We start from the raw sequence: 23161 nt of genomic DNA, 5'->3' as shown, positions 1-23161 counted from the left end.
ACGCCCCGTAAGTTTGCTGGGAGGATTCAAATGGAGTTGTGTGAAGCAGTCAGCACAGGACTTGGCCCATGGCATGTGCTGAATTAATCTGAGATCTGCCTATTACTGTTAAAGGTCACTTTGAAATAAAAGCAAAAAAAAAACTGGGATTCCATGATTCTGTCATAAATGTCTATATCTTTTAACTCAGATGATGGAGCTATTTAAGTCAGAGCATTCTTCTTAGGAAGAATTGTTTTCTATTTCTATTTGTATTTATTTATTTTTACAATATTTATTTATTTATTTATTTTTGCACTCCAAGGCTGGAGTGCATGGTGCAATCACAGCTCCCTGCAGCCTCTGTCTCCTGGGCTCAGGTGATCCTCCCACCTCAGCCTCCCCAGTAGCTGGGACCACAGGTGCACGCCACCATACCTGGCTAATTTTAAAAAAAATTTTAGTAAAGACAAGGTTTCCCTACATTGCCCAGGTTGGTCCTGAACTCCTAAGCTCAAGCAATCCTCCCACCTTGTCTCTTAAAGTGTTGGGATCACACGTGTCAGCCACCGTGCCTGGCCAGAGGCATTGTTGATTACTCAGCACAGTATGCATGGCACTAAAAATTTCACAAATGCTAGAGGCAGGAGAAGCAGGAGGAAAGTCAGCAATCTTGAACTCTGACGTTCACATCCTATGGGAGAACACAGCACAGGGCTTCACTAGAATTATGAGTAAGCAACACATCTCACGGGGCCATTGCTACTCCTGCAAGCCTCAGAAGAGTGACCTGTTCTCTGTCACTAGCTTTCTGAGATCGTCGTGCTCTTCAGCATTTTCACAGCCTGTGCTCTGCAGGGCAGAGGAGCTGTGTGGGAGACCTGGAGGGTGGGGACTAGCAGTGTGGCCCTGCAGGGAAGAGGTGGGCTACTGGTCCAGGATCCTGGGAATAGCTTTCTCTCATCCCTGAACACTCTGGCGGATGCTCCAGTCGCACCTCCACCCCTACCCCCAAGCTGCTGGCTGGTTTTTAAATTACTGGCGTGCACCACGATTGGTTCCTGGGATTATGGTCAGGAGGTATAGTGTAGGGCCTAGACTCTATCCTTAACCCAGATTCGGTGGTCTGGGACAGGCCCTCACTCTGCAGGATCACACCTGCCGGCTACTGACCACTCCTAGCTGTTATCTACACCGCTCAGCAAGAGCAGTTTTATCTGTTTGACGCCTTCTGTAAACTTCTTGAAGGTAACAGCTATGTCTTAAGCCTCTTCGGCATTCCGCTGTGTTGGGCAGATGGCACAGGTTCAATCAAAGCTTTTTGAATATAATTTTCTGACAGAATGTTTCAAAAAGCCAACATCTTTAGACTCATCTTGACAAATCTGCAATGTACCCAGTACATCAGAACAAGGGGCCTGGATCACGACTTTCAGGCACATATTTTCCAGTGAAATGTCTTCTATCTTGGTCAGAGATCCTCAGCTTGGCACACACACAAAACGCAACAAAAATGTGAATTTACAGGCCTTTCATGCACCACAAGAGCGAGGGCATGGCAAGGTGGGATCCCATCTTCTGAGATCCCCAACCTGGCACACAGAGGCTGGCAGGCTGGCAATGTCAGATCACAAGACCGAGTGACAGGGCGGTGGGGGATGCCCCATGAACGGGGGCAGTGCTGGGAGCAGGCGTCCGGCCTCAGCGCTTACTGCTCCACATTACATTTTCTAATCAAAATATTCATGAGATCCTATGTTGACCTGGTGTGGTCAGCTGAATGGTGGCCCCCAAAAGCTATGCCCATGTCCTGACCCCTGGAAACTGTGAATGAGTTTACTTGGAAAAAAGACCCTTGTAGATGTAATAAGGACCCTTGAGATGAAGAACTCATCCTCGGTCACCCGGGGGACAAGTGTCCTTACAAAAGACAGAAGAGGGGAACGCCACGTGAAGGCAGGCCAGGGATTGGCAGGTCGCAGCCACAAGCCAAGGATGGCCTGGGGCTACCAGAAGCTAGAAGAGCAAGAAGGTCCTCCCACAGGGTTCTTGTGGGGAGCTCAGCCCTAATGATACCTTGATTTTGGATTTCTGCCTTTCAAAACTAAGACAGAATAAATTTCTGCTGCTTTAAGTCTGCAGTTAAAGGTGCTTTGTTACTGCAGCCATGGGAAATACCAAATTGTACTGGGTCTTCCCATCTACACAGCGGATTCTGTGTTTCTCAGGACTCACATCTCCACCCACAGCTTCCTTCTAGTAAAAGCATCATCCATAAACATTTAGGAGGTTTAGAACTGCATATCATGGTAAGATGGTATCATTTCCAGATGCCATTACACTGGGGTTACTGACTGATTTGAAAGCTCTGTGCCTTTGCGCCTCACCAATCTGCATGATGAAACTAGCAGTCTCACCACGTTCTGCACCTTGCTTTTTTGTTGTTGTTGAAGATGTTTACCATATCAACAGAAGATCTCCCCCATGGTATTTCACTGGGGAGAGGTCCTCTAAATTATTAACTGAGCACTGTATTCAAGCTTCTGTCTGACCTGGCTGCAAATGGACATCCCTGCTCACGTTTACGTGCCTGCGTGTCTGTCTGTGTGGCAGTGTGGTCAGGGGTACATGCACCGCGGTCTCAACAGGTATCACCACGTGCCCTCTGAGGAAGCCCCACCAATTTGCCTCCTCTGTTTTCCTCGCCGCCTGCCCGTGAAGCAGAAGTGTCTCGCAGATGCTTCTATCCTATCACATGGAGCCGTGTCTCTGACAAAGCCAGCATTCTTCCAAAGGCAGACACAGGCCTAGTCACGCCTTAGGCTTCCATCAACAGCTTGGAACCTTGACGGGTGCAATTCTGACTTTTCCTGAGCACCTCCCTGCTCGACCTAATGTAAACAGCTCCACAGCCAATTAGACTCCTTTGATCCTCGAGATGTTCTAAGGAATGGCAGGTACTGGCTCAGCAGCTCCTATCCCTGAAAGGGGTCGCAGTGGTTCCCCGCCCCCCAGCCTCCATCAGTCACATCCCTGCCTGCCTTCACAGAGTGAAAATATAGTGGATATGTTAGAACATGAGTCAAACCAAGTCATTTCCTTGCTCTCACCTCCAGTGGCGTCCTAGCTCTCGTAGAATAAAATCCAAAACCCTTGACATGACCTACAAAGCCACATGGTCTGGACTGTGGCTGTCTCTCCAACCTGAAGTCCCACCACCACGCACGGCACTCCAGCTTAGAACTCCTGAAGTTCCACAGACGATGAGGAAGCGATGAGGGCCAGGTGACCAGGCGGCCCAGTGTTCTGGGGAGGTACCGAGGGTCTGGCTGGGGGGTGGCAATGGGACCTGGCAGGCACTTTCTGCTTCCACCTGCTCCCATAAAGGCTCAGGCCACCTGCATGCATCGTCTGTCTCCTTCCCAAGGCTCTGGCTGTGCCAGTCACTTGTTGAGACACTGGTTCCACTCTTCTTCTCCAACAACAACCTGCTGGCTATGAGGAGACTTTGGGGTCCAAACAACTGACCGAAGCAACCGCCAGCTTCAAAGTTCTAGGAGCCTCTTTTAGTGACTCTTCTACCCCATGTGCTCAGCTGTCCCACACAGGGTTTCAGTCTGAATTGGTCTCGGTTCCCGGCAATTGCTGCTCCCTTCCAGACCCTTACACTCCAGCGTCCCACCTGGTCCCCCCACCTGCTCTCTGAGATGCCTGCGGGCCCCGGCACTGCTCTCCTCTCCTGAGGAGTGGCTGCTTCCTCCCGACTCACACCCTGCCCTGTTTAGCTGGTGGGTCGTAAGCCAGTGGTTCTGGAGCTGGCTGAGCATCCAAGCCAATCGGAGCTCTCAGAGGTCAGCTTAAGGCCCCATCCCAGATGGTGACTCCACAGGCCTCTTGGATGCTTGCACTGACCACTGGCTCCATCCTGAAACACCCCTCCCTTCTGTTTCCATGACCCTCTTCAGTTCTCCTGAGGACTCCACAACTGCTCACTTTCTGGCCTTCTTGGGTCCCCTCCTTTCTCCCATCCTGACTGCCGGAATGCCCCTCCTTGCTCATCCCCCACTCTCTCTCCACACTGTGCTTCAGCGGGTAGTCTCATGGGCTATGATGGTTTCAGCCAACACCTCTGCGCCAGTGACTTCCAAGTCTACCTCAGTATTCCCTTCCAATACAAAAGGCATGCAGAAATTAAAAAGTGGGATGGTAGGCGATTGCTACCACCGCGACCCCTTTCAGGAATAGGAGCTGCTGAGCCAGTACCTGCCATTCCTTAGAACATCTCGAGGATCAAAGGAGTCTAATTGGCTGTGGAGCTGTTTACATTAGGTCGAGCAGGGAGGTGCTCAGGAAAAGTCAGAATTGCACCCGTCAAGGTTCCAAGTTGTTGATGGAAGCCTAAGGCATTAGGCATACCTTCTGATGTTCCAAAGGACCCTGGCATGTGCCTTTTAGTTATATCTTTCCCCAATCCATATACCTGTCTACTTGTGACAGGCAGCTAGGGCCACAGTGCATTTCAGGGCCACTGAGAGAAGACTGGCTAACATGGACCTTCTCATAAACACAGTGTGGTAACAAACCAAACTGAGCCCTCTGCGTCACTGAAAACACGAAATCCATCCACGTCCATCTGGCCTTTCTGTTTCAAGATCCCCACCCTTCGTGTGGCACTTACCCCCAGGTACTCCGTGGTCAGAAGCTTCTCTCCTGAGAGTTCTCCAAGCTGGGGCTGGATCAGTTCGTCTTTGTCCAGATCGGCTTCCATGATGTCATGGTCCTCCTATTTCAGGAGACATGGGATGAATGCCGTGGACACCCTGCCACAAGCTCCCAAGGGGTGGCTCCCCAGAACATGTAATTGTCATGAAACAGGAAGGCCTCAGCCAACCACAGCAACTTGGAAGGCTTATATTCCAAGGGGGCTCAGGGGTAGTCTGCCTCTGTTCCCAACCTCTCCATGAAGACAAAAGGGACAAGGCCAACCAGCCTCTTCAGGAAGCTGGGAGCCTCCATTGCTTAGGTATGCGGAGGCTCTAGAAGGCTCTTTAAAGTCTCTCCTAATCACAGTTCTCAGAACTTATCTCTCTGTGAGGTCAAGGCACCATATGAACAGTCAGACAGTCACTATTAAGCACCTTCATATACACAGGCCTTATGGGGGATCGGAAACTCTAGAATAGGTTTGCTCGTCTCAAGAAAGTTTACAGCCAGTAAGTAACAAGACTCAGCAAAAAGCGCAGCACTGTCCTGCTTCTGGGAAGACGGAGTGGATGTTCCTTTCCATATTCCTCCCACTGCGTACAACCAAAAACACTGGACACTACCTATAAAAGAAACATAAGGTGACCCTGAAAGATGGAGAGAAGAAGGCAGACTGCCTAGGGGCCTTGAGACCCAAGGATGACAGCTGGTGACGTCCCTGGGTTTTCTTTTCTTTTTCGAGATAGGGTCTCACTCTTGTCACCCAGGCTGCAGTGCAGTGGCATGATCACAGGTCATTGTGCCCTTGACCTCCTGGGCTCAAGCAATCCTCCCTTCTCAGCCTCCCAAGTAGCTGGAACTACAGGTGTATGCCACCACACCCGGCTAATTTTTGTATTTTTTTGTACAGACGAGGGTTTGCCAGGTTACCCAGGCTGCCTGGGTTTTCTTTTTGTTTCGTATATGCCACATTTGGAGCCCAAGAAACCAACAACCAGAAATGTCAATGGTGAAAACAAAAAAAGTCCCCCAAAGCCTGCTTCCTTTAGCCAAAGGACCAGGACAGGGGAAGGCTGGCATGACAGGAAAATTTTAGGAAATAAACACTGGAGAAAACATGGTAGCTACACTCCCACCTGCGCCAGCAAGGGCCTCAGGAGCCCCAGCTATACCCTCACCAGGCTGGGCTACACACCCCAACACCCCAGGTGGCGATGCCAGAGAAGGCTGAGTAGACAGCAGTTTTATCCTTGGTGGGCGGTAAGGAGGTCCCTACCCCACAATGTAAGTGAAGACCAGGTGGGAGCCTAGACTTCTACCCACACTTGGCAGTGACCAGATGCCCCTCACATCCTTCCTGGGGTGGTGTCAGAGCAGCCATGTGGGGCGCAGTGAGTGATGGGGTACTCTTGTCCCTTCTAGGCAGGGAGGCATTAGTGGAGGCGTAGTGGGGATCCAGGACCCCCCATCAACTGGTGTCAACCATGCCAAGCGTGGAACCTGGAATTCTACTCAAACTTGGCAGTAATTAGAAGGAGTCCCTGCAAGGAGTCCCAACAAGGCAAACAAAAGCAAATAAAAGCCATACAGATGAGAAAAGGAAGAAAAACGATCCCTATTTGCACATAATATGAAAGAAACCACATACACACACACAAAAACCCTCCTAGAAGTAATGAGTTCAAAAAGCTCACAGGATATAAGAAAAACATATAAAATCAATTTCTATAAACTAGTAAGGAACACACGAACATTGAAATTAAAAATATAATGCCATTTACAATTGCTCTAAAAAAGAGAAATAGGCATAAATCTAACAAAACATGTACAACATTTGTATGCTGAGAACTACAAAACTCTAATGAAATAAATCTGTCGGCAGGGCGCGGTGGCTCACGCTTGTAATCTCAGCACTTTGGGAGGCCAAGGCGGGCGGATCATGAGGTCAGGAAATCGAGATCACGGTGAAACCCCGTCTCTACTAAAAATACAAAAAATTAGCTGGGCACGGTAGCGGGCACCTGTAGTCCCAGCTACTCAGGAGGCTGAGGCAGGAGAATGGCGTGAGCCCGGGAGGCGGAGCTTGCAGTGAGCCAAGGTCGAGATCGCGCCGCTGCACTCCAGCCTAGGCTACAGAGCAAGACTCTGTCTCAAAAAAAAAAAAAAAAAAAAAAAGAAAGAAATCTGCTGGGCGCGGTGGCACATGCCTGTAATCTCAGCACTTTGGGAGGCTGACGCGGGCGGATCACCTGAGGTCAGGAGTTCAAGACTAGCCTGCCAATATGGTGAAAACCCATCTCTACTAAAAATACAAAATTAACCGGGTGTGCTGGTGGGTGCCTGTAATCCCAGCTACTCGGAGGCTGAGGTAGGAGGATCACTTGAACCTGGGAGGTGGAGGTTGAAGTGAGCAGAGATCATGCCACTGCACTCCAGCTTGGGCAAAAAGGGCAAAACTCTGTCTCAAAAAAAAAAAAAAAAGAAAGAAAAAAGAAATAAAAAATTCAAATAAATACAGAACCACACCTTGTTCATGAATCAAGAAAACTCAACATAGTTCTCCCCATATTGATTTACAGGGGTAATGGAATTTCTATCAAAATCCCAGCAAGATATTTTTGTAGTCATAAGTAAGATTATTCTAAAATCTATATGGAAAGGGCAAAGAATATTGAACACGTTGGCCAGGTGTGATGGCTCACGCCTATAATCCCAGCACTTTGGGAGGCTGAGGTAGGCGGATCACAAGGTCAGGAGATTGAGACCATCATGGCTAACTAACATGGTGAAACCATGTCTCTACTAAAAAAATACAAAAAAAAAAAAAAAAATTAGCCGGGTGTGGCGGCAGGTGCCTGTAGTCCCAGCCACTCGGGAGGCTGAGGCAGGAGAATGGCGTGAACCCGGGAGGCGGAGCTTGCAGTGAGCCGAGACTGCATTACTGCATTCCAGCCTGGGCGACTGAGCGAGACGCTGTCTCAAAAAAAAAAAAAAAAAAGAAAATTGAACACACTAAGACAATTTTGAAAAAGAAGAACAATATGGGAAGAATCAATCTACATGATTTCAAGCTATAGTAGTCCAGATTGTATGCTACTGGTAGAGGGACAGACACATAGATCAATGGAATGGAACAGAGAACTCCAAAACGGACCTACACAAGTATGTCCTGTGGGTTTTAGACTAAGGTACAAAAGAAATTCAATGAGAAAGGACAGTTCTTTCAACAAATAGTGCTGGAGAAATTGAACATTTGTAGGAAAAAAACTGAACTTCAATCTAATTCTCATATCTTATATAAAAATCAACTCAAAATGAATCATGGATTTAAATGTAAAACTGACACATTTTTAGAACAACCCATAAAAGGAAAAAACTGATAAACTGAATTTCATCAAAAAATTTAAAAAGTTGCTCAGTGAAAAGACCCGGTTAAGAAGATGAAAAGGAAAGCTATAGACAGGGAGAAAGTATTTGGAAACCATATATCCAGCAGAAGACTAGTATCAAAAATAAATAAAGAACTCTCAAAACTCAACATTCAAAAATACCCAAAAAATCTAATTAGAAAATGGGCAAAGACATGAAGAGATACTTCACTAGGGAGAATATACAGATGGCAATAAGCACATGAAAAGATGTCCAATATCATTAGCCATTAGGGAAATGCAAATTAAAACCACAATGAGATATCACTACATGCCTCTTCAAATGGCAAAAATAGGCCGGGTGCAGTGGCTCATGCCTATAATCCCAGCACTTCGGAAGGCCAAGGCGAGTGAATCACTTGAATCAGGAGTTTGAGACCAGCCTGGCCAGCATGGCAAAACCCCCATCTCTACTAAAAATACAAAAATTAGCTGGCCCTGGTGGCATGTGCCTGTAATCCCAACTACTTTGGAGGCTAAGGCAGGAGAATCGCTTGAGCCCGGGAGGCAGGGGTTGCAGTGAGCCGAGATTGCGCCATTGCACTCCAGCTTGGGTGACAGAGTGAGGCCCTGTCTCAAAAAAAAAAAAAAAAAAAAAAAAAGGAAAAGAAAAAAAAGGCAAAAATAAAAAACATTGGCAATACCAATTGCTGGCAAAGATGCAGAGAAACTAGATCACTCAAACATTCCTGGTGGAAATGTAAAATAACGCAGGTCCTCTGGAAAACATTTTGGCAATTTTTTAAAAAGCTAAACATCCTGGGGCCAGGCTCGGTGGCTCACACCTGTAATCCCACCACTTTGGGAGGCCGAGGCGGGTGGATCATGAGGTCAGGAGGTCAAGACCAGCTTGGCCAAAATGGTGAAATTCCGTCTCTACTAAAAATACAAAAATTAGCTGGGCATGGTGGTGGGCATCTGTAATCCCAGTTACTTGGGAGGCTGAGGCAGGAGAATTGCTTGAAACTGAAAGGCGGAGGTTGCAGCGAGCCAAGATCATGCCACTACACTCCAGCCAGGGTGACAGAGCAAGACTCAGTGTCAAAAAAAAAAAAAAAAAAAAAAAAGCTAAACATACAGCTACATTTCGGCAATTTCTTAAAGAGGTAAACATGCAACTATAGAGAACCAGCAATTATACTCCTGGGCATTTATCCCAGAGAAATAAAAGCTTGTTGGCATACAAAAATCTGTATGCGAATGTTTCATGGCAGCTTTATTCATAATAGCCCCAAACTGGAAACAATAGATGCCCTTCAACAAGATAACAGGTAAACAAATGTGGTACATACATACCACAGAATACTCTCAGAAAGAAAAGGAACTACTGATGTACACCTGGATGGATCTCCAGAGAATGCTGCTGGTGAAAAAAGTCGTCAGTGGCTGCATACTATATGATTCCATTTCTATAACATTCTGGAAATGACAAAAGTACAGAAATGGAGAACAGATTCGTGGTTGCCAGGTGTTAAGGAGGAAATGGCAGTGGCTGCAAAAGGGATCCTTCTACGAGGGATCCTTGAGTGATGGAAATGTTCCGATCTTGAATTAAAAACAGAAGAGTTAAAAATAAAAAAACTAGCGTATGTGAGATGTCACAAGGCTCTGTATACTCGAATGCCGACCGAGTGGCACACACAGTCATGGGGGAGTGTGCACCGCTCCCTCCTCGTCCCTGCCAAAGCTTCCGGCCGACCTTAGACTGTCACTTGCAGGTTAAATTACAAACAGCAATATAAATATTAACTCAGAAAGAGGGAAGCTGCTGGCTATGGAGGCAAAAAGGGGAAGGAGGGGCCACCTGGAGGAAGGTGGCAGCCAAGTGTGGAGTGATCTGGGGGTACAGAGGGAGGGCAGGCCATCATCTCCTGGTGACAATGTTCCCTAAGATCATCTAGCCAGTCCTTCCCTTTGACTCCTGGCCCACCCAACAATCTAATGACTATAATTGGCTACTTGACACTTGCCAACAGGAAGAGAAAGCTCTATTCTGCAAAAATGAGTACCTGTCTTCATTTCCGACTAATTTCTAGTCATTCAGGATGTTCTGGTCTTTGGTGAGTTTGATGTGCCCAAGTCAGTTTCCAAGGGATTATGAAGGCTCAACCTCCTGGGCCTGGAGGGTGGGGTGTGGCTGGCAACTGGGCCCTGAAATGTGATGCTGCCTGTCCTAAGGCTGCCCCTGGGTAGGGCTGTGCTGGGGGAAGCTACCCCGTCTCTCCAGTCTCTCTTAACCGCACAGTCAGTGCCACCTGCCATCACTAGATGGGCTGACCTAAGAAAAGAGGATTCAACTTACTCTAGGCTGTCCCCAAAAGCAGGCCTGCACCAGCAGAGTAAGAGGCAGGCCCCAGATCAATCAGGGCCTTTTCCAACAATCAGCACCACCTTACTTGGGGAAGGGGCTGCCGAGCAGATGCCACTCCTACTAGCTTGCACTGGGGGGCATTTATTTGATGCCCCTTGTCATAGAATAATTAAGGAACCCACCTTACATTTGCATAGCACTTTACATCTTAACTTTCACAGTGGCGTGGTGTGGATTTTCCTGGTGTGGAAACAGGGACCCAGAGAAGTGACAAATCCATAGCAGTAGCCCAGCTCTGAGTCTAGGAGTTTGGACTTTAAGCTGGGGGCAGCCCCTTTCTGCCCAGGTCTTTCTGACTTAGCCTCTTGGGGTCCCGTAGAAGAAGCCTGTTTCTGAGGAGGTACAGGCTGGACAGCTTGGGTTCCTGTTGCCTGGCTGAGATTGAGTTGAACAGGGCATAGAGAGTAATGGGAGGGAGGGCTGTAGTGGCATCTGAAGTTCCGCGTCTCGTCTCTCTCTCTCCTCTTCTCTTGTCTAATCACAAATGGAGAATCCACTCTTGCCCCACCCAGGGCCCAGGCTCACAGTTACCACTGTGATTTAAGCTCTACTTGGGATTCAAGTCCTATGGGGAGGGCGGCCACCTTCTCCTGCTGCTGCACCTGAGCTGGCAGCTCTGCCAAGTGCTAGCACACCCGCTGTCCTGAAATTCCTTAAAGGTAATCCTGTACGTGAGGCCCTACCCCAGGTCAATTCTCGGACGGTTATGTAAGATTTAGGTTGTTGCCTTGACTTACAGTACTTTACCAAAATAGCAGCATCTCAGTGATCAAAGGGTGTGTGTACATTTGATGATGAATTTTAGGAAAATGAGTACTCCTTGTGAACCAAAGCAGCAGCTCTGTTGTCTGAGTGAGTGGCAGGGAGCTCTGGGCATAGAGTAGTCTTTCATCTCTTCTCCAGGGGACGGAGCCTCAGAGGCCCCAGCTGGAAATGGGCATTGGAATCACAGTTTCACCAAGGTATTGGTGAGACACCACTTCCCTGCCAGGAGGGAATACGAAACATTAAGAAACAAAGCAAACGTCCACATTCCATTTCAATGAGAAACACAGAGTCAATGGCTAACTTCAGTCAGTGCTAGCAAAAGTATTTCTTTATCCTGGACAAGTACATATGTAAGACCCATTTACTTGCAAATCAACTTATACATACAAAGACTAGCAAACAACACATCTCAATCACAAGTTAAAGTTAGTAAGAGATCCATTTATTTATTCCATTTTATTTTATTTATTATTATTATTGTTTGAGACAGGGTCTCTTGCTCTGTCTCCCAGGCTGGAGGGCAGTGGTGTAATCAAGGGCCCCACTGCAGCCTCAACTTCCCAGGCTCCAGTGATCCTCCTACCTCAGCCAAGCAGCTGGGATTACAGGCATGTACCAGTACGCCTGGCTAATTTTTCTATTTTTGGTAGAGACATGGTTTTTCCGTGTTGCCCTGGCTGGTGTCAAACTCTTGAGCTCAAGTGATCCACCCATCTCAGCCTCTCAAAGTGCTGGGATTACAGGCAAGAGCCACCCACTGTGCCTGGCTCATTTTGTTTTATTCTAATTAAACAAAGAAAAAAATTTTTTTTTGAGATGGAGTTTTGCTACATTGCTCAGACTGGACTTGAACTCCTGGCTCAAGCGATCTTCTGCCTCAGCCTCCGAGTAGCTAGAGTTATAGGCGTGAGTCACTGTACCTACATGGCTTCATTTTGGTTTAATTAATTAATTAATTAATTAATTTTTTTGTGACGGAGTTTTGCTCTTGTTGCCCAGGCTGGAGTGCAATGGCGTGATCTCGGCTCACCGCAACCTCTGCCTCCTGGGTTCAAGTGATTCTCTTGCCTCAGCCTCCCAAGTAGCTGGGACTGCAGGCATGCGCCACTACTAATTTTGTATTTTTAGTAGAGACGGGGTTTCTCCATGTTGGTCAGGCTGGTCTCAAACTCCCAACCTCAGGTGATCCGCCCGCCTTGGCCTCCCAAAGTGCTGGGATTACAGGTGTGAGTCACTGTGCCTGGCCTGTTTTTTTTTTTTTTGTTTTTGTTTTTTAATTAAAACAAAGCTGTTTTTTAATTTAAAGTACTTTATAGGCCGGGCTTGGTGGCTCACGCCTATAATCCCAGCACTCTGGGAGGCCGAGGCGGGCAGATTACGAGGTCAGGCATTTGAGACCAGCCTGGCCAATATGGTGAAACCCCGTCTTTACTAAAAATACAAAAATTAGCTGGACATGGCGGCACACACCTGTAGTCCCAGGTACTCGGGAGGCTGGGCAAAAGAATCGCTTGAACCCAGGAGGCGGAGGTTGCAGTGAGCCGAGATCGCGCCACTGCACTCTAGCTGGGGCGACAGAGCAAGACCATATCTCAAAAAAAAAAAAAAAAAAGTACTTTATAATTAAATTTGTTGAGAACTGATAGTCCTCCCTAACCTTCAGAAACACAGGACAGTTTCTGCATTTGATCCTAATATTTGCTGCCCATTAATAAAAGTTAACTTGAATTGCAGCATAGCAGTGTGAGCAGGGGGCCTGGGGCAGAACCAGGGCCCGCAGCTGAGCTGCTCACAACTGGGACAGTAGGCTTCTGCTGCCTCAGTTTCTCTAGTGCAACATGCAGGCAAATGCTATTATTACTTTAATGTAAAATGCATAGATGTAAGAAAACTGAGGTGAAAATCATTACCAAATCGATGGTTCTTGGTTTAAAAAGTTTTGTACCAAGTTCTAATTCAGAAAGACATGATTCTTGTCAGTGCCTCATTTTCTCTAGCTAGTAAATGGGATCACCTAGCTGCCTCCTTTAAAATCATAACTTATGGATGGAAGAAATTTCTTAAATTCTCTGCTTTTGGAACGCCATGATACTGTGTAGATATAAACAAGTCACTGCCATGGTTTCTGAGAAACACTGATACTGGTACCGGCGAAAAGGGAATAGAGGCATCCTTAGGGCTCGGAGGTGGAGAGAGAGGAAGCAAACTAAGCTGCGCTAGTTGAGGTGGGAAGTGCAGCTTAACAAAGAAGCCAGAGCTTCCTTCAACCGTTCCTGGCAACACTGCAGGCAGAGGAGCCCACTACCTGCGGTGGGAAATGTAAGCAGAGAGCCTCCCAGCAATGACGCTTGCTGATAGCAGGCACTTGCTCCACTTTTTCAGTCAGTGCCAGGCAGATGAAAACAACTCTGAGGACGTATCTGGACTTTCTATAATGGGCAAACCCAGAGGTGAGGCCAAGAGGCACCCTCTGAGAATGCCAGCTCAGGCCTTCCAGCTGGGAGAGGAGCCACTGCTGCCATCAGTTCTCCCCTCATTTCTTTTTTTAAGAGACAGGTTCTTGCTCCATAGCTCACGCTGGAGTGCAGTGGTACGATCACCGCTCACTACAGCCTCTAACTCCTGGCCTCAAGCAATCCTCCCACCTTAGCCTCCTAAAGTGCTGGGATTACAGGCGTGAGCCACTGAGCCCCACTCAGGGAAGGAATTCTGCTAGCCTCTCTCAATGCAAGCCTGCCGAGGTGCTGGGTGCACTGACAAGGGTACCAGCCGCTGTGCTAGCTTGTCTGAGCTGCTTGTGAATTCCAAACGAAACGACATATTTTAAAATCTACTTTGTGAAGTAAGGGAGTGATGGATAAAGAAATACCCAAGAATAAATGCCTCATTAGGGTGGGTCTTAAATACCATTGTTGTAGGAATTTGACTAAAATTACTGGTCTTTATGTACTAGAGCAGAATGCATCAGATTACTAATGTTAGAGCTCAGTGATAACTGATTACTTCAAGAAATTAAGAATGCCTCATAAAAAAGGCGTTTGAGCTGAGATGAATTTAGATGTCCTAATGCGAAGCTTCCCCATGGCAGCTTGGTGACCTTATGACATTACAAGATGCTTAACTGGAGGCTTTCGATATATAATACTCCAGACAAACCAGATTCTAAGCAACTGGCCTGAAAACAAAACTAAGGGTGACCACTAAGTGCATTTGAAAACTCAGATTCTCACAGATAGAATGCAGGGCAGAATGTGTTCAGGTGGTTTCACACATGACAAGTGAAAGTATCCAGTGTGCCTTCCACTTGAAATAATTATAAGGCTTCTATAAGTAGTTTAAATTTGAGACACCTTCTCAGAACACTGAATTGTAAATCTCACTCTTTGTGAAAATAAGGGAAAAACATTCCACATGGGAGAGCGAGGGTGGACTGAGGTGACCAGGCCGGGCAGCGTGAGGCGCTGACTTCCCCAGTGGAACGGACCTGGCCACGTGTACAGCTTTCCTCCTCAGCGCGTGCCCGCGACTGCAGATGGAAGCAGGTCCGGGATCCTTGAGGGCTCACCGTGATGCAGAAAGGTCTCCCTCTACATTCATCTCCCCATTCACAAAAATGCAGCCCAGGGTATGACAGTTGGTTTCACAACCAGACCAGTTCATTAAATAACAATATGACAGAAGCTGGAGAACCTGAACAACCTTTACTTCCCCAGTTCTCCCAGTCTCTTGCTTTCGCCACTCCATTTACCTGCTTAAACTTTTTCTGTACTCTAAGCAAAAACAACAAGAAATGTGGAGATGATGGCAAAGTTGCCCTAGGAAAAGCAGGACTTATCGAAATATTTAATACACCCAATATGAGAAGACCTGGAGGCTCCGAGGGACAGGAAGTGAAAGACAGCAGAAAGCTCTCATGAGATTAGAGGGAGAGGAAGCCAGGGTTATAGCAGCACCACAGACACTGTGCTTCACATGGAGAAGAGGAAGAGGGTAACTGAAATCACAGCCCCTTCCAAACAGAGGGTCCTATGAGTGTGCTTAGGAGACAAGGTGCAAAGCGGAACAAAAGACCTAGGGACCAAGGCAGGGTATGTCCCTGCCCCAACCTGGAGTGAGTGAGGATGGGCTAGTTAAGGAGAAACCACCACTCCAGGAGTGGACACACCCCTGGCCCAATGAAGGGATTTTCTTACATGTCAGCAGGAATGTCATAAAGGAAAAAAAAACAAAACTATTATTCAATATACTGTCTATGTTCTGAAATACGGTTTAGATGAATCTCAAAGTTCTCATGGAAAAAACCTCAGGAAAAACTCCTAGGCTGCTGCTACCCAAAGTGTGGCCTGGGACCAGCCTGGCTCTAGGCTCCTCCCTCCCCTCCTTTCCCCACTGAGGGTGCTCTACTTCTCCGCCAGCTGCTTTCCATCCCCGCTCCATCCGGGCCAGCCCCCGGCCTTGGCTCTCTCTAATTCTGGCCAGGCAACACATGAGGAACCTCCATTCCAGCAGACTTCAGCTTGCCTCTAGACCAGTCAGGCCAGTCTGCCTCTAGACCACAAGGGCGGTGTTAAAAACAGCTCGCAAGCATTGAGTCTGCCTGGAACTTGACATGGATTGTTTCATTTCATCCTCACAAGCACCTGATGAAAAGGGTATTAATATTCTCGCTTTACAGATGAGAACACTGAGGCTTGGGGAGGTTCACCAGCTTGCCCAAGGCCACACACAGCTGGTAAATTGTCGGGCAGGACTCAAACACAGGGAGTTAGCTACTAAACCCTTTGTTGGTGTTCAGATCCTGCCAGTCACTGACTCGACATTCAGCAAGTATTAACCACACATCTATCATTTTAGCGGGTCTCTGGCAGGTATAGAGAGGCTTCCATGCTTGGCCCCACCTGTTCCCTGTTGCCTTGGACTTGGAATAAGGACAGGAAGAGCATGCTGATCAAATGCACACATGACACAAGACTAGAATGTGATCCAAGACCTCAGTGAGCTGTAACCATCAGCTAACCTGCCAATAAGACACCCACCAGGCATCAAGACAGGTCCCAGTCTTGGCTTTAATGCCACCCCCTGGTACCGCCTTTTCTGGATTAGCTTATTCTGTATAGCTCCAGAAGAAGGACCAGTGAGTGGACACTATACGGAAAAAAAGGAAGGAAAGGACAGTATCATTTTTTTTTTTTTTTTTTTTGTCCATTAGGGGCCACAGATGAACTCACTGTTTACCTCTCTGTCATGATTATTTATCCCCATTTTTACAGATGAAAAAACAAATATAAATAAAAATATAAAGGTAGACAGGGTCTTAATGAGTGAGGCTTTGAATACTACCACTAGCGACTTGAGATTGTACTAGGTGATGGGGAGCGAGAGTGTTTTAAAAGGCATCATGTGAATGTGCAAATGGGTCAGTCCTTTGGAGAGCAACTTGGCAGGATTAGTAAAGATGAGACCCTCATCTCCCTGCATCAGCAATTCAACATCTAGGTGTGAGCTGCAAAGAAGCACTCAAGGGTGTACAAGGACAGGAGGATGAAGAAGCTCTTTGCTGCACTGTGAAAACACAGCAAAGGAAGGAGAAACACACAGGGGCTTATTCTGACAATGAAATACCACATACAGCAGCTAAGTGGGTGAACTGGGTGGTACGTATTGGGATGAGTAAACCTCTAACGCATAACGCTGAATGAAAAAAGCAAGCCAGTAAACAATTCATATAATACTAGCCACTTATGTCAAATTAAAAACCATAACAGTGCATATTATGAAAGTACAGAATCATCTGTGGAATTTACACACCAACTTCAGGATAGTGGTTAATTCTGGGGAGAGGGGGAGGGGAGGCAAACGAAGGGATACAGTCACAGCTGTCTGTTATATTATTTTCTGTTCTTTCTGAAAAGTTCAAAATGTTCCCTAATTTAAAAATTAAGTGATCATGTCACCGTGTGGTCCAAGCTCTGCTTTAAGAAGATGGTCTGGTGGCCACATGCAGGACAAGCTGGGAGGGGCGGAGACCAAAGACTGGGAAGTCAGTACAGAGAGGGCTATGAGGCTTAAGCCAGGAGGTGAAGCAGAAAGGAAATGAAGGGGGAGATGAAAGTGACTTCCAGAACGATGATCCACAGTGTGTAGACACCATCTGGAAGATGACGGCAAAGTGTAAGGGAGAGGAAGAGTCCCCGGTCACTTAGCAGTTTAAGGAGCACGGGCGCCTGGGACTGCCAGGCGATTTATGAGCCTCAGGTATTTGTTATGCCCACATCTGGGTTAGAACCCCTTACTAGTGCCTAGCACAGGGGTGAGATGCTGGGCTGAACACTGCTCAGGTTCGTGGCAGTTAGTTTTAGCCCATTTAGAGAAACTAAGGCTTGTACATGGCAGAATCAGGACCTGAACAGGGCTCCTGATCCTAGGATGGTGGACATTTGGCTAAGCCCAATGGCCACTTCCACCTGGATGTTCATGGGCTCTACAAGGCTACCCGGTCCCAGCACCTTTGGGCTCAGTTCAAGTCCCAGGAATAGCACAGCCCAGTCCATGACTTACTGACCTCACTCAGGCAGTTTTATTTCTCACTGTAAATTAGTAAACTAGCATTTTGATCACTTAAAAATGCAAGTGTGATAATGGCACTCCTCATTAACGCCTTCTAACAGCTTCCCTCCTCTCTCAGGATAGAAGCCAAGGTCCTTCCCCAGGCCCTAGGCGATCTGACCTCATATCCTTCTCCCTCCCTGCTTCTTCCCATTTCATCCCCGGAAGGGCCCCAGTACGCTTCTGACTCAGGGCCTTGCACTTGCTCTTCCCTTTGCCCGACTGCTCTTCAAAGCACTCTGCTTATTTGTTGAAGGCCTGCTTTCTCCGAATAGGATGTCTACTTTGCTTTTACTGCTATATCCCTAGAGCTTAACGACTTCTGGCCCTAGGGATATACTCTTGTTCCTGGAATTGCCTGACCTACTCCTGTTCTTGCAAAATGTGACACGTTTACTAAAAATAATCATTCCAGGACACTGGAAAATGACCAATGGCAGGCAACAACTTGAGCAGTACTTGCTCAGTGGGGAAGTGCTAGGGCACCAGGTGAGAGCGGTGTGTTCACGGCCTTCCTGCCTGGGGCGTTTCCATTGATTGTAGGCAGTGAAACCCCAGGGCCTGGAGGTGTGAACATGGTAGAGGGCAAGTGGTAAGCAAAGCTGCTAGAAATTGAAGGGGTACATCTGGAAGCAAGAGAGCTACAGAGGCTAAGAGATGTTACAATCTCCACATATCTCTGACTGCTAAATTACAGGTACATGCAGAAAACCCCAAGGAACCCAGAGGAAACTAACTGTGGGGAAACTTGCAGATAATTTTTTGTGCTTGCAAATGTATTCCTCAATCCACACACAGCTCAAGCAGCGGAAGGTGGAAACCTTACTCCTTCAGCTTCAGGCATCTGAGCACAATTTCCATCTCAATCAACAGTTCAATTATGCAGGGGAGACCCCTGGGATTGGAGAAAATGATAGAGACACTAGTGGCTGCATTCTACAGGGGAGATACATTTCTCAGTTTAAGGGCAGGCAAGTTAACTGTTTACCAAACGAATGAAGGCAACAGCCCTCAGGAGAGCAAAACATAATCTAGAATCACAACAACACGTTATCTATAAGGTCTGATTGTCAACCAAATGCAGTACTAGATACAGCAGAAACAACGTGTGACCTGTCCTTGGGGGAAATACAGACAAGAGAAACTAACTTTGAGTGGGCCCAGATGTTAGATTTAGTAGAAAAAGACTTCAAAGCAGCTATTATAAATATGATCAAATAATTAAAGGAAAATGTGCTCAGAAGTTTTTAAAAAAATACTAAAAATCAGTGAAAAATGGGAAATCTCAACAGAGAAATAGACACTATAAAAAGGAACCAAATAGGAATTCTAGAGCTGAAAAGTACAGTAACTGAAATGAAGAATTCAGTAGATGAGCTCAACAGCAGATAAAAAAGGGTAGAAGAATCAGTTAACTGGAAGGATGATCAAGAGAAAGTATCCAGCTCAAAGAAGAGAACGAACATTGGATAAAAATGAAGAAAGCCTCAGAAATCTGTTAGACAATATCAGCATTCTAACATGTGTGCAACTAGATTTTCAGGAAGAGAGGAAAGGGGCAGAAAAAACCACTTGAGTAAATAATGGTTATACACTACTCGAATTTGGTTAAAAAAAAAAAACCCAAAAAACAACAAACAAACAAAACACTGTAACTTACAGATCCAAGAAGTTCCAGGCCAGGTGGGGTGGCTCACGCCTGTAATCCCAGCACTTTGGGAGGCCAAGGCAGGTGGATTGCCTGAGGTCGGGAGTTCAAGACCAGGCTAACCAGCATGGTGAAACCCCGTCTCTACTAAAAATACAAAAATCAGCCAGGCATGGTGGCAAGTGCCTGTAATCCTAGCTACTCAGGAAGCTGAGGCAGGAGAATCGCTTGAACCCAGGAGGCAGAGGTTGCAGTGAGCCAAGATCATGCCATTGCACTCCAGCCTGGGCGACAGAACGAGAATCTGTCTCAAAAAAAAAAAAAAAAGTTCTATGAACCCTAAAAAAGAAAAAAGATAAACACAGGAAAACCCACACCTAGGTACATCATAGACAAATTGCTGAGAACCAAAGAAAAAATATCCAAAGCAAGGGGAAAATAACCCATTACATACAGGGCAGCAATGATAAAAGATGCAATTAACAGCTGGCTTCTTATCAGAAACAATGGGGCTGGGTGCAGTGGCACTCCAGCTTGGGCAACAGAGTGAGATTCTGTCTCAAACAAATAAACAAACAAACAAACAAACAAACAAATAAAACCAAACAATGGAAGCCAGAAGACAAAAGAATGACATATTAAAAGTGCTGGGGAAAAAATACCTGTTGACTGAGAACTCTTTTTCCTTTTTTTTTTTTTTTTTTTTTTGAGATGGAGTCTTGCTCGGTCACCCAGGTTGGAGTGCAGTGGCGTGATCTTGGCTCACTGCAAGCTCTTCCTCCTGGGTTCAAGTGATTCTCCCGCCTCAGCCTCCCAAGTAACTGGGACTACAGGCATACGCCACCACGCTTGGCTAATTTTTTATATTTTCAGTAGAGACGGGGTTTCACTGTGTTGGTCAGGCTGGTCTCAAACTCCTGACCTCAGGTGATCCACCTGCCTTGGCCTCCCAAGGTGATGGGATTACAGGCATGAGCCACTATGCCCTGCCAACTAAGAATTCTATATGCAGTGAAACAATGCTTCAGAAATGAAGGTGTTTTGGCCAAATCAAGTAGCAATTTAAAAAAAACAAAAGGTGAACTAAAGAAAATTCCGGATTAAAAAAAACACAAACCAGAATTTGTTGTTAAAAGACCAGCATTACAGAGCATTGGAAATGGTACATATGTAGTTGGAGATATACACACACACACACACACACACACACACACACACACGTTCCTTCCCCTAATTTCTTTAAATTATATATGACTATTTACAGCACTGGGTTGCTAATAAATATAAATGTAGCAAATATGGCAACAAGAGCACAAAAGAGGAACAGAAATAGAGCCATACTGGTGTAAAGTTCTTTCTATTTTATCAGTAATAAGTCAGTACTAACTTGAAGTAGGTTGTGGTAAGTAAAAAATGCATACTGAATCCCTAGAACCAACTTAAAAACAAAAAGGTAAATATGGCTAAAAAGTTAATAGAGTTATTAAAATGGTAGACTAAAAAATATTTACTTAATACAAAGGGCAGTAGTACATATATTACTTAATACAAAAGAATGCAGGAAGGACAGAGTAATAAAGAGATAAATAGAACACTGATAGCAAATGACAGAATTAAACCCAAATGTATCAATTATTAAATATGAATATTAAACAAAACAATTTTAAAAAAGAAAACAAAGTTGAAGAACTCATATTTTGAAACCTATTATAAAGTTAGAGTAATTAACATCACGTGGTACTAGCATAGATCTAGACATACAAATCAAGTGAACAAAATTGAGAGTCTAGAAATAAATTTTTATATTTGTGATCTATCTATCTATTTATTTATTTATTTATTTATTTATTTATTTACGAGACAGAGCCTTGCTGTTACCCAGGCTAGAGTACAATGGCGCAATCTCGGCTCACTGTAACCTCTGCCTGAAGGGTTCAAACAACTCTCCTGCCTCAGCCTCCTGAGTAGCTGGGACTACAGGTGTGCGCCACCACGCCTGGCTATTTTTTTTGTATTTTCAGTAGAGATGGGGTTTCACCATGCTGGCCAGGCTGGTCTCGAACTCCTGCCCTCGTGATCCACCCGCCTTGGCCTCCCAAAGTGCCGAGATTACAAGTGTGAGCCACTGTGCCTGGCATTTTTTTTTTTTTTTTTTTTGAGATAGAGTCTCGCTCTGTTGCCCAGGCTGGAGTGCAGTGGTACGATCTTGGCTCACTGCAACTTCCGCCTCCCAGGTTCAAGTGATTCTCCTGCCTCAGTCTCCTAAGTAACTGGGACTACGGGCATGCACCACTATACCTGGCTAATTTTTGTATGTTTAATAGAGACGGGGTTTCACCATATTGGTCAGGCTGGTCTTGAACTCCTGACCTCATGATCCGCCTGCCTCGGCCTCCCAAAGTGCTGGGATTATGGCCACTGCGCCGGCCAATTTATTTTTTTACAAAGGTACAATTTGACAAAGCAATACAATGGGTCAAATAACAGTCTTTTCAACAAATGGTACTGGAGCAACTGGATATTCATATGCAGAAGGATGAATTTAGATCTTTATCTCACATCACACACAAACATTAACTAACAGTGGTCCTGTACCTAAACATAGGAGTTAAAACAAAGCCCTTAGAGGGACACATAAGAGAAAATCTTTGCAATGTTGGCTTAGGCCAACAGTTTCCAACTAGGAGTAATTTTGCCTCCTAGGGGACATTTAGCAATGTCTAGAAACATTTTTGGTTGTGACAGCCGGGAAGGAGGGTGGATGAATACTAGCATGTAATGGGCAGAGGCCATGGATGCTACTAAACACACAATAATGCACTGCACAGCGCCCCCAACAAAGAGTTACCTGGCCCAAAATGTCAGTAGTGCCAAGGCTGAGAAAGTCTGGGTTGAGCAAAAAGTTCTTAGATACAACAACAAAAGCATAGACCATAAATGAAAAAATAAAAAAGATAAACTACACTTCATCAAAATAAAAAACTTTTACAAATCAAAAGACACTATTAGGAAAAATGACCCAGCGCAGCAGCTCACGCCTGTAATCCCAGCACTTTGGGAGGCCGAGGCGGGCGGATCAGCTGAGGTCAGGAGTTTGAGACCAGCCTGACCAACCGGTGAAACTCCATCTCTACTAAAAATACAAAATTAGCTGGGTGTGGTGGCACATGCCTGTAATCTCAGCTACTTGGGAGGGTGAGGCAGGAGAATCGCTTGAACCCGCAAGGCAGAGGTTGTAGTGAGCTGAGACTGCGCCATCACACTCCAGCCTGGGCAATAAAAGCCAAACTCCGTCTCAAAAAAAAAAAGAAAAAGAAAAGATGGCCGGTGTGGTGGCTCATGCCTGTAATCCCAGCACTTTAGGAGGCCAAGGCAGGAAGATTATCTTGAGCCCAGAAGTTTAAGACCACCCTGGGCAACATAGTGGGACCCTGTGCTACCAAAAAAAAAAAAAAAAAAAAAAAAAAAAAAATTAGCTAGAAGTGGTGGCACACACCTGTAGTTCCAGCTACTCAAGGAGGCTGAGGTGGTAGGATCCCTTGAGCAAAGGAGGTGGAAGTTGCAGTGAGCTGTGATTGCACCACTGCACTCCAGCCTGGGTGACAAGAGTGACACCCTGTCTCAAACAAACAAAAAAAGAAAATGAAAACACTAGAT

General features: G+C 46.1%; 1 protein-coding gene across 9 annotated transcripts in view; it reads right to left on the bottom strand.

Annotated features, from left to right (window-relative positions):
• The window catches only part of ARMC9 (armadillo repeat containing 9), a 177307-nt gene that overhangs the window by 37298 nt on the left and 116848 nt on the right, over positions 1-23161 (bottom strand). For all 9 annotated transcript variants that reach the window (XM_038001389.2, XM_038001390.2, XM_038001392.2 and 6 more), the window contains one exon: positions 4658-4762. In XM_038001389.2, the coding sequence (XP_037857317.2) occupies positions 4658-4762 (105 nt within the window). The remainder of the gene's footprint in view (positions 1-4657; positions 4763-23161) is intronic.

This window comes from Chlorocebus sabaeus, chromosome 10, assembly GCF_047675955.1.
Source record: "Chlorocebus sabaeus isolate Y175 chromosome 10, mChlSab1.0.hap1, whole genome shotgun sequence".
Classification (NCBI taxonomy): Eukaryota; Metazoa; Chordata; class Mammalia; order Primates; family Cercopithecidae; genus Chlorocebus; species Chlorocebus sabaeus.
This window is presented reverse-complemented; position numbering and strand designations above follow the sequence as displayed.